The 15,385-nt window shown below is 33.9% G+C and overlaps 2 protein-coding genes across 2 annotated transcripts; one reads left to right on the top strand and one right to left on the bottom strand.

Moving 5' to 3' along the window:
* Positions 1-298: 298 nt before the first annotated feature.
* LOC145624670 (serrate RNA effector molecule-like) lies at positions 299-9,545 on the bottom strand. The gene is made up of 12 exons (XM_081677759.1): positions 8,984-9,545; positions 7,951-8,066; positions 6,328-6,385; positions 4,779-4,853; positions 4,604-4,678; positions 4,476-4,523; positions 4,291-4,359; positions 3,385-4,185; positions 3,255-3,303; positions 2,055-2,323; positions 1,416-1,577; positions 299-825 (listed from the first exon to the last, which is right to left on the bottom strand). Exons 1-12 carry the CDS (start codon positions 9,430-9,432, stop codon positions 765-767), a joined length of 2,232 nt encoding a protein of 743 aa, XP_081533885.1. The 5' UTR covers positions 9,433-9,545; the 3' UTR covers positions 299-764.
* A 3,859-nt stretch (positions 9,546-13,404) lies between these two features.
* Positions 13,405-15,080, top strand: LOC145624668 (large ribosomal subunit protein eL30-like). Its single transcript, XM_081677756.1, has 4 exons — positions 13,405-13,554; positions 13,671-13,776; positions 14,445-14,546; positions 14,816-15,080. Exons 1-4 carry the CDS (start codon positions 13,534-13,536, stop codon positions 14,920-14,922), a joined length of 336 nt encoding a protein of 111 aa, XP_081533882.1. The 5' UTR covers positions 13,405-13,533; the 3' UTR covers positions 14,923-15,080.
* The last annotated feature ends 305 nt before the right edge of the window (positions 15,081-15,385 follow it).

Here is a 15,385-nt window from a genome sequence, read left to right as displayed (position 1 = left end):
TTTTTATATAAGCAACAAATAATGATTTAAATTGTGTTAAAACTCGAAACTTGCCAAAACTTTAATTCAGCCCTCAATTCTTCAGTCAGTAAATTGGTGATCGATTTTGACCTAATACTTGATTGCAATGAGATTGCGAAAATATCTTTCAATAATAATACAGATGATGATGGCATTACTTAATATCATATAGATTGAAACTATAAATTCAGGGGATATTTCCCAGGAAGATAGTATGAGATTGTACACAGCATGAGATACAACTAATGTGAAGTTAATAAAACTTAGCTTATGAATCTTATCAACAGTCCATAAATAAATTATCCTCATTGAAATATTTTGTTTCAAAGTACTGACAAATGCAAATCCTGCTAATATCTGACTGTCTACCGTAGAAATAACTCACAATGGAGACATTGGAAGCCAAATTAATGAATTCTTTGTACTCTATCTACTCAATTTCAGCTTCTCTTTTCCACAACAGGCTTCGGAAATTAAGATGTAAAAGTAAAAAGTGCCTCCAAAAATGACTACAGTCGGTCTCAATTTACACGAATCATCAATTCAAGATTGAAGTCCGGGATTTGACCTAAATCACAAACAGTAAACACCCCCCCCCCCCTCCCCCCAACCCAAATTATGAAGACACGGCAGTAAACATTGATCACTGTCTAAATCTCAAATCCAAGCAGAAGTAGGGTCGGTAAGACAGCAAGTGCACCACAAACCCCTTCAGAAGGCAAAATTATTTGATTCCATCAACCTTACAAACTTCGGTAGTCGATCACAGTGACTTCATCTTCTGGTGCATCTAAATCTTGGTAGCTGTATCAAGAGCAATTATTGTGTAAGTTGATTAACAGCAAAATTTATTCTTCATCAAGTTACCAAAAATACAAAATTTATGGTACAGATGTACAGTGAAAGAGATTACATGATACCGTGTGAAAACAAGGGGACCAGCATACCACATTTAAGAATTAGCAAGGCCTCACACTAGTCTAGTACTGAGTAGGTCATAGAGTTACAAAAGGATCACATTTCTACTTAGCCATGCAGTAATTAATAATTTCAAGTATATTTAGGTTAAGATTCACCTATAATCTGTATCGTTCATGCTATCTCAGGGAACAGTTTTTTAAACAGAGACAAAATAAAAGTACAGCAATATTTTTTTTGGCATCCAGCACTGCAATATTTAACATAGGACACGACAACATTTTCCTTGTGTCATCCTTCAAAACAGTATATCCTAAGAACGTCTAAGGCATTTAACACAAGTGACTCATTTCAACATAGCCTAAGCTAACAGCAAACCATTAAAGATGAAAGTTAGAAGATGCAGAGTATATACTAGAAAGAAAACCATATTAAGCCAAGAAAACGGGATAGTGAAATCTTCAAAAAATAAGTACCTTCGCAGACGTCTAGGATCCTGCCGAAAAGAAGGCGGTAGAATAATCGGAGGTGCGCCCATCCCATTTCTTCCTGGCGCATCAAAAGGAGAGGGTCCACCCTGCTCACGTAGCATCCGCATTGCAACATCAGGAGGAGCTGGCACAAAGGGTCCCAATGGGCTGCATTCACAACTCAAACTATTAATACTGATATCTGCCTCAAGTTTCTAACAGTAGCCACCATAGTGATCCTAATAAAGATTAGCTAGTACAAAGAGTCATAGCCTACGAACCCTCTAAGAAGTCTAAAAATCTCATCAAAACATAAATCTTATGCAAAATTATTGACTGGCGTATCACATAGACAAAAGCCTAAGCATATCATTACAGTTGAATGATATAGTGTCCATTAAACATTTAAAAAAGAGGGAAAACTACGAATCATGGAAGAGGGAAGGAGAGAGTTGGTAAATAACTTATTCTCCTTGTTAAACTGTCCCATAAATCCCCTTTTTTAACTTGATGCTCTACGTAGAGAGAAACTTGGTCTCTAAAAAATGGCATCTTCCATTGAGTTATTAACAAAAACAGCTTTCTTCAACAGTCAACAGACAGACACATACACACACCAGAGAGATACAGATAATCCATACATACCCAGCACCAGGAACAGGCATCAATACAGGTGGGGGGGCAATATCAGTGGCAAAAGGAGCAACGTGCATGCCCTGTCCACCAAAATTCTCAAACATTGGTTCATCAGGGTTGCCCTTCTCTGGAGCATCTTTGTTTGGAGGAAATTCATTCTGAGGATTCTCTAATCTTTCAAATCTCTCACCACCATTCCGGTCTCTTTCTCTACGGTTGCCTCGATCATCTTTCATACGGTTGTCAGCACCAGGCCTTCGTCTTTGCAGCTTGTCTTTCTACATGAAACAATAAAAGATTAAAATCAATATAGAAGACCTAGCTTGGGTAATATCAATTATGGACGCTAGTAGGTGAGTTAAATTATCATGCAACTGTATAAACAACCTCTATTGTAGGTAATAGATTTCTGACATATCTCTATTGTCCATATAATCTCTCCATTCCTATAGAATATAGATGACTGTTAATTAGGTGTCATTTTGGACAAATTGAGTTGATACACCATAACTATCCTTCTGTAAGAAAGTTTTGACATCACCAAACCACAAAGAAATTTCATTCAAAGGTGTCACCAAGATAATTATGGGCAAATGGAAAGTTGAACTTACAAAATCTATACAGTGGCCATTTCATTTGAAGATAAGGAGCAATTAACTCAAAAAGAAAGCTGACAATTCGCAGAGTTGACAATGCTTTACAACCTTTTCCACCAAACCCTTATTTTAACCTAACTGATTCCCACTTACCCTTCATGCTTTATTCCAAGCATAGCCTTGAAGTGATATATAGGAATAGAAGATCGACCATGATCCATTAGCTTCAGCATAACACAAAAAACATGCATGAAAGCTTTATCCTTATCTAATTTTTAACTTACTGATAAATTAAAAGTTCTCTAATTGAAAATTAATAAATGTTATTTAGAGGAACAGCCCTTTATTGGTAAAACAAAAGACATGATACAAACAGTATCAAATCAAACAACGTTTACCTAGGTAGGGACATGAAAGAAGATTATTAAACTCCAGGTAAACAACTCATAAGGTCTAACATTAAGAAACAAGTATAGAGCTTGTACTTTGCTTATGACTCACTGGTTTGACTTTAAAGTGCAAAGTTTACTTTATTCAATATATAATGGTAACAAAAAATGGTATTTATCTAGTATGCATCTTTTAATATATTGAATAACTCAAAGGCACATACCGGGACAAATTGCTGCATCACAGGTTGCCCACCGGGGGCATCTGGGTCACTGCAGAAAGAAAACATGTAAGCAATTGAGGATCCTACAATCAACATAACACTGTAGAGAAGAACCAAGGGAAAGGCATACCTCATATAGTTCTGGAAGTATATATCTTCTCGTACTTTTGTTGTAACATCCATCGAGAGTTCTGGATGTTTAAGTTTCAAATGCTTGTGGACATACTCAGCAGCATGGAAGAGCTTAGTGCAACTTTTAGCACCACAACCATATTTCCACCCATACTTTTCATCCCTAATTTTTCTAACAAAGGGATCCAAAGCTTCAACAGCAGCAGCATCTATCTTCTCCTTGGCAGTCATGACCTCAAGTGGATCCTGACTACGCAACCTGTCTTGCCAATGTGAATCAAGCTTCTTTTCCCAATCTGCAGCACTACTAGAAAAATCAGAATTCTTCCCCTCAGCTCTCACATGCCGGAGGCCCTTAGGTTCTGCTGTTTCTACCATGCCATAATAATCCACCCCATGAACACGCCAAAGGTAAGTTGCAAGAGTATCTAAAAGCTCAACGCCTTCAAGGCCCTTAACAGAAGTTAATCCACGTATGATAATAACAGGACCAATTGATCCACTATGCGATCTATCTCTACTCATTTTGTCAGCATCATCTTTGGATAAAATGTTGTCCTCAATTCCCTTTTCAGAGTCAAGTTTTGTGATAAGTGCTTGAGCTAGTTCAATGTCGATTTGAATACGTCTGGGCTCAGAACTAACAGGATGAGCCTTAGGTGCAGCTGATACATCAGCATCCTTCGCCTGAGCTCGACCATGCCGCCTCCTTTTACCATTAACATCTGTCTCATCCTCAGAGTTTGGTTCACTAGTCTGACCTGATTTATTAATGGTCAAGGCATTTGCACCTGGGCCCCTGGAAATGAATATAACAAAGAATAAATATCTGAATGAAACATAAAAGCATCTAATCCTACTCCGCACAAAATATTGCCTCAGAATAAAAGAACAGGAATCTCACATATCAAGGCTCCCACTGTGCAAGTCCAACAAAAAATCTTTCGCAACTTTGCGTGCGAGTTCATTCCTCCTATATATCAAACAGCATGAATATAAGAGGCATTGAGATATACACTTGAACATATATTTGACAAAAGAGCAAGCAGTGGCAATGATCAACATGCTTCATATAGAGATGCACCATACCTTTCAATGACAGTCAGCAAATTTGTGGGGTGATATTTATTCTTCAACCTGAATCGGAAGTTCAAAAGCAATTAGCAAATTGCAAACTTGAAACATTATTGCCTATTAGAAGGAAGAAAGATAAGTACCATTCTTCATCTTTGTGAGCCTCAAAGTATGTACGTTTCTGAGTTGAGATGTACTCTGACTTGTACTCCTGATACCTAGATATCATCAAATGACATAAATATAACATCAGGTGTAAAACAACTGTCAATATTTTATCTTCAATATGGCAGTTTTACAAACTAAAACTTTATATACCTACGCTCAGCTTCAGCTGGTACTACATCATCTTCAAGTTCCTGAATAAATTGCTTGTAAGACATCAACCCTTCTCTGGAAACCCCCGAAAAAAAAAACAATTGATTAGTTTAAAAATATTTGTAAACTGAATTTAAAGATTGCAAAGAAAAAGTAAATAGTTGATCACCAGCCCGTACAATGCTGTAGCTATAAGCAGGTGAAATTATAACTTCACAATCTAAATTTAAAAATAAATAAATAAAAACTGTATGAATGGAGCTTTCCCAGTATAAAAACATATAGAGCTTCACTTATGCTGCAAAGTTGTTGTAGGGTGTCATTAGAGATGCAAACCAATGGTCATGCACATTTATAGCATAATTGTCCAAAATACGGTGATCACAAGTAAACAACCCAAACCTCTATCGTCAAATTGAATTCAGCTAAATTTTCCTATTGCTCTGTACCACTATTATATTGTGCAAAATGAAACAATCCCCGTACAGAGGGAGCATAGACCAATAATAGGTATTATTTAAGCAGAAACCAAAAGATACGAGCTAACTTTAAAATTCAACACACTCAAATTCTGCAAAAAAATGTACAGAAAAAATGCACCGTGTTGAAAATTGTAATTGCTTGCAAGTTGTATTGACTCCAAAATCACACAAAATTATACATGCTCATATAGTTGATATGAACTTTGGACCTAGAAGTGCTGAAGAAAGGAAAAGGAAAAAATAGTGACATAGAAGGATGGCTAAACCTCCTTTTATTTAATCTTTTATCTATTCCCCTTCTATTTTCCCTTAGTATCAAAGGACAGATATAAAGGTATGTGCATGGTCAATCAAATTTCATCACCCTAATTTCCAATAGAAGTTAAGGCATTCCAACCCACCCTCCTTCACCACTAATAAAACTAATAACAGAGACAAGGTATTTCTACCAAAAAAAACACAACGGCAAATATAACCTCTGACCAAATTCAAAACAGCTCCTTACTTTTAACTAACAGCCAAAAATTAAGTCTGGTAGTAACCATCAGTTAAAGGCCTTCAAACTCCAAGGGAGTCAAATTTTCACTATTCAATGACTGTTAGAAGTCTTAGAAAAGACAAATAAAATAGCTAATTAACATCCAGTACTTCTTTTACAGTAAAGACAGCTAATCTGGGTTGACTAGATCAGATACCCTGCCTAGATACATAAAAATAGTTTTAGCTGACTTTTTGAATAAACATCAAGGTAAAGAGGACACGGACTCTATAATAGCATAGAAGTACTAAGCAAATGATTTTCAACAAGCACTGTTTATCCCTTGCATTTCAATGTAAATACAATGTGGTTTACTATAGTCATGTAGTGACAAGTGTAAAATCTGAGAAAAAACCTATGAATAATCTCACTGATATTCAATAATAATAAGTGTAAGAAATAAGAATAAAGATCCATTAAAGGACTCACATAAGATCTACCAAATCAGAAAGCAGTTGAGAAAGAAACACGAGATATAAATACGGAGAAATTTTAATGATATAAGTAGAAGTAGATATCAAACACTTACCTTTGAGCATTCCCAGCATTTGATGAGTCACCATAACCACCACGTCCGGCCTCCCAATCTGGCAGGTTGCAATACAAATTACTTAGAATAATGGAAGAATAACAGCAAATTCAAAATCTAGCATAAGTACATAGAGACAATCAAAACAATATCTAATACAACATAAACCAATATCCATTACCAAGCATGATATTGGGACTTAGAAGAATCAGCACTATGGCTGAAAAAGAAATTTGGCTGCAGGCAAGGGTGGAAACAAAAAAGAAGGGAAAGCGGAAGAAGGTTTGAAAAACAAAAAAGGTAAAAAGGGACAGGACAGCATGTTACTATATGAATGCAATTAAGCAATCAGCAAAAGCAGGGAATTATATGTTTTAGCTCATTCACATCACTCACACCTGCAACCAATTATTTAGATCACTTGAATAAAAAGGGGAAATTTGACTGTATATCACCAAGAAGAATGACTAGATCTGGCCCGTCTGGGCAACTTGGACTCTGCTTGGAAAAATAGTATCACAAATGGTTGAAGAAGAAATCCTCAATCCAACCATTTAAAACACTATTTCTTCAAGAACTGTCCTAGCCCAACAAGCATAAGATATCCTCACAAGTGTCTAAACAACTCATCAACCAACATTCAACAAGTGTAGAGCTATTTCTAAGGGTGAGAAGAAATATGCAAACTTGTCTCTGAGAAAAGGTGATCTTGCAATATTTGACAGGTCATAAGGGCTGGCAGCACCATTACATAAAATATACCGAACTTCTGGAACCAAGCTCAGAAACCCAAGTTAATTCATAGCAGAGTTCATTAGGTTCAACCCTATATCAGTGACATATTTCTTTGCCTCTTGAAAGGCGATAGTGTTCATAACATGTCCACACTCAACAGCCCAAAGGAAAGTAATCCAAATGATGCAAGAAACTTCAGTAAAACAAAAGCTGGTTGCACCGCTTAACAGCCTTCCACCAATGAAGTGCATCTACAACAAAAAATGAGAGCATAGCAGGACAAAGCTTGAAGGATCACTTCAAAGTTCCACAGCCTTTATATCTAACAGCAAGTAGCTCCCTTTTTAAAGAGCGAAAAAATAAAGATGCAAGGATAAGGTAGATACACTAGACTTTCTCATGGTATAAAGCATACAGTACAACCCCATTTGTAATTCACAAGAATAAACAGTCAATCTAATGTGACGTGTCAAAATGACCAACTAGCTACAAATCTACAATACTGGTATCCATGAAAAAAAAGGAGTTTTTCAAAAGCATCACTTGGCTTACATGTCAATAAATTAAACACAAACCATGTAAATTAATCAACTAATTAAGTTAACAAGGCGTTGAAATTGCTACATCTTGCTGTTTCAAAAAAACTTGAGAGATAATTAGACTCCTTTGAAGAATACTTTGTAATTCATATTATTATTTTTTTGTCAAATTAAATTTGTGAAATACGTAAAATAACTACTAGTCAGACCCTAATAACCTCATGAAGAGCAAACACTTTAGTTCTTAGAATTGGGACACAAAAAGGCATCCCAAAGTGACCACAGCACCAAAAAAGTGAAAAGCAATAATTTATCCCGAAAATTTGAAGATTAAAGAAGCAGTAATTACCAGATGGTCCGCTAGGATATCCACCGGAACGAAACCGACCATGCGGCCTGTCATCACCGTAACCTGGCCTGCCTCCCATTTCACGGTCATACCCACCAGGGTGATCATAGCCAAACCTGTATTATGGAAAAACATTGGCCTATAAATAAAAATTATAATTACTTTACTGATACATGACTAAAGTTGAGGATCGTATCCATTTACAGGCAAACAATACTACAAGAAGCAATACAAAAACAAATAAATGCAGCCAAACACTCGAGATTTGAATAAATCAATTCCCCCCCCCCCCCCGGGGGGGAGGGGGGGTAGAGATATACAGCCAACATGTGTGTGACATAACATAGAGCCTTCTAAAGCCTTGAGAGATGGAATAAATTAATAAAGCAATTCCTATAACTTGCCCTAATTATATAATCAGCAAGCTTGTGGCTATAAGCACAAAGAAACACTCACAGCTAACGGGGAGATAGACAAGGACCTTCTGTAACGTTTAACAATATGCACAAAATCTATACCCCGTCTTTAATAAGCAACTCATTGGATCCCCAATAGGCAATAGCGAAGCCTACTGGTGCATGAAAATCACCAATCAATTACAACAGAGTAAGACACTCGTCTAACAAATCCTTAAGGCTATGGCTGTCGATCCAATGTTCAACTTACAACTCACGAAATTAAACATGACAAATTCCAAACCTTCGGCTTTACACTAAAATGTCGGGATCATCAATCAATATAATCAGTCTAAAGTTCTACCCATCAATGAAACATAACAAAAGAATCCACTTTCATCCAAGCCAATGAAGAAACAAAAAAAATTCACAGATTTCCCAGTTAAAGCAAACAAAAGTCCACCCAATTCAACAAAAATAAGCCTAATCTACTTAAAATTGCATAAGCAACACGGCAACATCCCAATTCATCAAAGTGCATAATATTAAACACTCAATTCAACTGCAATTACCACTTAACTAAATCACATAACCAAGAAAAACAATCAACCCAACCATAAATTCAAAACCAAACAAACCTTCGATCACCGGGGCCGTAACCACCACCACGAGGACTACCTCTTCTACCATCATACCCATCGTCTCGCCTCGAACGCTTAAACGGAGGATAAGGAGGAGATCTTCGAGGAGGAGGAGAATAATTATTGCGACGATTATCTCGATAAGGAGGAGGATGAGGAGGACTAGGGCTAAGACCTCTACTTCGCTTATTGTAATCTCTATCCCTATCTCCTCCACCACCACCACCACCACCTCCTCGATTATTGCGATCGTAGTAGCGATTTGGTGGAGGACGGTCGAAATCTCGGTCATCTCTTCTCTCTCTGGAATCGCGATCTCGGCGACGGTGCGGTGGTGGAGGCGGAGGAGGCGGCGGGGAGGAATCGGCGGGAGTATCGTCGGGTTTTTCCTTGCTGCGACGGCGATTGTCGACGGAATCGACGGGCATGTTCATGACTTCCGCCATTGATGAAAAAATAAGGGGAACGAAACGAAACGAAACCCTAGGAGAGAGAAAAAAGTGTGAGGAATTTGGGGGTGAGAGAGAGTGAAGAGGAGGAAGAAAGAGGGGATGAGGAAAGAGAGCGCGTTAATCCGAATTGGGAAACTGGGTTTTTTACGGGTTAATTTTAAGGAGTATTCGGGTCGGTGTGGGTCAATGGGTTATTAGATTGAATAAGGATTATCACTTGTTCTCGGGAATCTCAGCTCAATAAATCTGAACAAACCTTAAATCAATTTGAATGAGATAAAATAAGGGTTACTGTAATAAGTTTGGTTTATATATGGTTTTAAGTCAGTTTGAATAAGATAAAATAAGGATTAATAAGGTTGGTTTATATATGGTTTTAAATCGGTTTGAATAAAATAAAATAAGGATTAATAAGTTTGGTTTATACGAAGTATCCTGTTTTAAATCGGTCAGATAAAGTAAGGGTTAATAAGTTTGGTTTATATAATAAAACTAGTTTTGTGCCCGTGCGATGCTCGGGTTATTTATTGAATTTTAAGATAAATTTTTAATCTATATGTCAAATTTTAAATATATATCGTTTATACAAAATTAGTTAGGAATTGATGTGTTTTTGTGACAACTTAAACTATGTAGTAGACATGTAATGATTAATAATAATAATAATAATATTGGTGAAAAATATTTCTTGACCCGTAACCGAAATTAAATAATGACCCTGTTTGAAATGACTTGTAACCAGATTCGATTGACAATGACTGGTCTACACACAGTAATAAAATTATATTAGATTGTGAAGTATATATTATTTAAATGGATTAGAATATATTATAAATAATGGATGTGGTGCATTTTGAACTAATTCCTTCTCTCTGAAAAATATTATGATACAAAAAAATAAATTTATATGATAATTTATGAGAGTTATAATCTAATTATTTTTTGAATAAAATAATAATTCAATTTGTACATATGAAATATTGGTACTTTATCGAAAATAAAATTCTAAATTAATAATTTTATCCTAAAATTCTATCGAAATTTGATTGAAAATCATATCATATCATATATAACTAATATATAAAGCTAAATTTTTAGCCAGACGATGAGACAGCGACACTTGACGTTCTAACTTTTTGCCAAGTGTCGCGCCACGTAGGATAGAGTTATATAAAATTCAATTTATAGGATTAAAAAGTTAATTTAGAATTTTATTTTAAATCAAATTTGGATAAAATTTTAGGATGAAATTGTTAATTTAGAGTTTTATTTTCGATAAAGTACCACCAATATTTCAAATGAACAAATTAAATTATAATTTTATTAAAAAAAATTATAACTCTCATAAATTATCATATAAATTTATTTTTTGTATCATAGTTTTTTTAGCGAAGGAATTAGCTCAAATGCACCACATCCATTATTTATAATATATTCTAATCAATTAAAACAATATAATTTACAATCTAATATAATTTTATTACTGTGCGTAGACCTGTCCAGGTCGAGTCACGAGTCATTTCGGACAGGATCATTATTTCAGGTTACGGGTCAAGAAATTTTTTTCACCAATGTTATTATTATTAGTCATTACATGCCTACTATTTAGTTTAAATCATCACAAAATCACATCAATTCTAACTAATTTTGTATCAATGATATGTGTTAAAATTTGACATATAGATTAAAAAAAACTTTGTAATTTTAATTAAATTTAATGGTAGGAAAATGAAGATCAATGATATGTGTTAAAATTTGACATATAGATTAAAAAAAAACTTTGTAATTTTAATTAAATTTAATGGTAGGAAAATGAAGTATTCAATATTAAGTCACGTAACATACTTAAGGTAGGGTCGATTTCGGCATATAGAATTTATCATTTTAAGATGAGGCGGTGGTTGTTGAGAATAATAAAAATAATAATAATTATATATATATATAATTGCAATAATACAATTTATGTTGTATATAAATTTATTTTGTTGCATTTTGGCTTTTTTAATTTTAGAATCTTAAGAGCTGTTTAGAACAATTTTTTTTTTCAATGATATGACTATATAATTAATTGATTAAAATTATTATTGTATAAATGGTCATGGTGTATGTATGCTTAATTACTTATACATCAACTTTATAATTTTTGTTTAAACAAAAGCATTATTGTAACTCTCGATAATATTGGCATATGATCAACACCGTACCATCACAAATTTAGAATACCATTAAATACATGTAGATACGTATACACTATTGTATTTTTATTTAACAAAAATATGAATTATATTACCAAATCAGTAGATGAAAAATATCATAAAGGTAAAACAAAGTTTGTTGCCAAAAAACGCTAGCATGATTGCAGAAGTGCTGAAAATTGCAAATCATGAATCCAACCCAAACCAAGAAAGTGATAAAAAAACATAAAGCAAGTAAATGTAAAGAAAACTATGGAGAGGATAGTATTTTCAAGTCATTTTCATGTCATATGATGTTTAGTTAATAACAATATAAATATTTACTATTTAATAACTTTTATTCGATTCCCGTCTTTTTTATTAGGAAGGATTATTTTTTGATGTTTTAAATTTTTTTAATTATTTTCAAATGAACCTTCATGACATTATAATCACAATAGAATTTAATTTAAAAGAGTTTTGTTGAGCAATGTAGTCAATGTGAAAAAATAAATTGTTGTATGATATGTGTTTTCTTGGTCATATGTCAACTATACCCCTCAAAATGTCTATTATAATAAATTGTTGTATGCTATGGGCCGGGATTGCAAATACTAATTCCAGTGAAAAAAAAATGATCGCCATGGTATTATATGAGTTGGGTAGAAACAAGATTATGACACATAATATACACTTATTTTTTTGAAAAAAGATTATGACACTTATAACTTCTACTCAATAAATATCTTCATTCAAAAAACACCAAAGAAAAGAAAAATCATACTTCCTTTTGTTTATATTTTATTACTCAACTTATATACTTCCTCCGTTTTGTTGATATTGTAACAAGGAGGAAATTACGCATCTCAAAACACATTTTATATGTTAAATATCTATAATTGTGTAAGAGTAAAAATTATAAAAAATTGATATTGTAAAAGTATTATATGAGACGAATCCAACAAATTCCCACTTGACTATATTTTGCTTAATGTATAACTCATATTATATGGTCAAACAAGAGTGATAAATAGTACAAAAAGTCCATTGTTACAACATTAATAGAACGGAGGAAGTATTACACTTGTCAATGTATAAATTTTATCATCAACATATTCAATTTCTCGGCTATTTTGCGACACTCGGTGAAGGACCAACAAAAAAAAAAAAAGCAACCTAATTAGTATATTGGAATCATTGTAAAAGATAATCTTACTACTGACGAGTTTATTTGACCTTTAGTAAATTTTGTTAATGCCATTAAGGAAGCTAATGTAGTCATTCATCTACAACTTATCCTGTTTCCTTAGATTGATTTGACTAAAGTATGAGTAGGGCTTTATGTCGACATTTGAGGAGGTAATCGCTTCTGATTTTTATTTAGCCATTTAATAAATTATTATGTTATTATCAAAATAATATAAATAAAAAACATATTCAATTTCTCAACATATACCAGTAAAATAAACCTATAACTATGTACTTAACATTTGTAATTTGATAAAATAGTGTAAAAATCAAATCAATGACCTATTCTGATTGACTGAACTGAGCAGAATTAAACTAAATTGAATATTTTATGAGAGAAAGAAAATAAAAACTGAACTGAATATTAAACTGAAAATAATCCGAATAGAACATACTCGAGTCAAGTAAAAACAACAACCAAAGGACTCGTGTATCAAACTTACCTAACATTTAATATCAAAATGTATCGTAGACTTCCACCCATAGTAAAATGGGCCAATTAGTAGCCCAACAAAGATAAAAGTCTATATTTTTTGATGGGCTTACAGAAATCGTCAATCTATAAATAACCTGATTTCTACTAAACCCTAATTCCCACCCTAAACAGAGGAGCAAGCCGCTCGTTCATTTCTACTTCTTCATTCAACCTCGCTTTCTCTCTCTTCAAGCTGTCATGGCTCCCTCAAAGAAGACGGTAAACCCTAATTTCTTATTCTTACTTCGAAATTCATGTTATTGTTTCCAGTTTAATTGATCTATTTTTGATTTCATGGATAAAAATTGAATCTTGAATGTTGGGTTGAATTGCAGAAGAAGACTCATGAGAGCATCAACAACAGATTGGCTCTTGTTATGAAGAGTGGAAAGTACACTCTTGGTTACAAGACTGTTCTCAAAACCCTCAGATCTTCTAAAGGTGTGTTCTTTTATAAACCCTAATTTTTGTTGGCTGTAATTTTTTGTTCCATTTGCGTTGATTTGAAATGGGTTTATCGTATTTTTTGAGGAATGATTTTTAATTTTTTGTTTAAATTTATAGAAATTTGTGGTATTCTGCTTGTTTGCAAATCTAAATTTGTATTTGAGATAATTTTAGTTGAATATAATGTTATGTTAAGATGTTAGGTAGATAATCCAGTAATTAATGTTATTGTTTAGTTCCTAATTAAATTGTTAGAATGATTGAGAAATATTGGTGTTAGACAATTTGCAGCAGTATAGTGATACAATTATTGATATGTTGTTTAATTGCTACTTTACTTGGGAATTTATAGTATTAATGATGAATAGCCGAATGTGAGGGTTGTGATGAAATGAGTGTTTTGGTGATTCATGGGTTAGAGATATGTATTGCTTATTGGCAGTATACTGGTATGTGATTGGTAGGGTTCCGAAATGACTTGTTGAAAACTCGTGTTAAATATTTTCGGTTTTTAGGCACGTAGATTTTATTTGCCCGATTTGCACTTGTAGTCATTGAATTATGCATTAGTTTGGGTTTCAATGGTTATTATTTTTGCTGTTGTTGAACTCTGTTTTGACGATGTCAAAATGTCTTCTAAAACGTGTTATTATTTATTTCAGCTAAGTTGATCATTATCTCAAACAATTGCCCACCCTTGAGGAAGTCTGAGATTGAGTACTATGCTATGTTGGCCAAGGTTGGAGTTCACCACTACAACGGAAGTAAGTATTTCTCGGTTTTTTGTACATCACTCACCTCTTGATACTTGGTTTACATAACATTAGTTACAACTTGTTGTAATGGCTATTGGCAACTTGTTCTTCTGTTTAGTTTGTACACACTACTTTGGTAGCCCTTCCATCCATAATGCAAGCTCGTTTATATGTAGTTGGATGAATTCTACAGTTCTCAAATTCTTGGAGAAAAGTGATTGTTGTTGATGAATAATTCGGTGTATATTAATTTGGAAACCTGTTTGCGTGATTTACAGACAATGTTGATCTTGGAACTGCCTGCGGGAAGTACTACAGGGTGTGTTGTCTCAGCATTATCGAAGCTGGTGACTCAGATATCATCAAGAACATGCCTGACCACTAAATTTGCTGCCTTTAGGTTGATTTATTTTGGGAGTGCAATTTTGAGAGTCACAATTCATAGGAACTTTTTTCTATTTCAGTCTTTTGGACCTGTTTCTTTGTAGACATATTTTGTGTTTCAATCACTTGAATGAAGCTTTATATCTATGGATTCATGTACTCGTATCTTGCTTAATCTTAGAATGTGATTGAATGCCAGTTTGAGTGTTGCTATGACTATTGATGTGGTTTTACAAATCGATTCTCTGCTCCAAACACTTCAGATTTATCTATATAAATCATATATCCAAAATGTTTAGATAGATCAACACGGCTAAGCTGACGAATGTGTTATACAAGTTCCCATTGTCTAGCAAAGCTTATTCATCGTGTTGATCCTCCATTTTAGTAGTGTTCAGTCATGCAGTACACCTGTAGAAGTATGGGGCTGCTAAGAAAAGCAAACCATTTGTTGAAAAAAGTGT

The sequence above is a fragment of the Chenopodium album genome, chromosome 3 (assembly GCF_948465745.1).
Source record: "Chenopodium album chromosome 3, dcCheAlbu1.1, whole genome shotgun sequence".
NCBI classification, from domain to species: domain Eukaryota; kingdom Viridiplantae; phylum Streptophyta; class Magnoliopsida; order Caryophyllales; family Amaranthaceae; genus Chenopodium; species Chenopodium album.
This window is presented reverse-complemented; position numbering and strand designations above follow the sequence as displayed.

Excerpts from the sequence above, each read along its gene's own strand:
- LOC145624670 (XM_081677759.1), bottom strand. The coding sequence starts at position 9,432 with ATGGCGGAAGTCATGAACATGCCCGTCGATTCCGTCGACAATCGCCGT. Across the intron at positions 2,324-3,254 it reads TGATGCAGCAATTTGTCCCG|AAAGACAAGCTGCAAAGACG; the intron begins GTATGTGCCTTT and ends TGTTTCATGTAG. Across the intron at positions 826-1,415 it reads GATCCTAGACGTCTGCGAAG|CTACCAAGATTTAGATGCAC; the intron begins GTACTTATTTTT and ends CTCTTGATACAG.
- LOC145624668 (XM_081677756.1), top strand. The coding sequence starts at position 13,534 with ATGGCTCCCTCAAAGAAGACG. Across the intron at positions 13,777-14,444 it reads AACCCTCAGATCTTCTAAAG|CTAAGTTGATCATTATCTCA; the intron begins GTGTGTTCTTTT and ends TATTTATTTCAG. Across the intron at positions 14,547-14,815 it reads AGTTCACCACTACAACGGAA|ACAATGTTGATCTTGGAACT; the intron begins GTAAGTATTTCT and ends CGTGATTTACAG.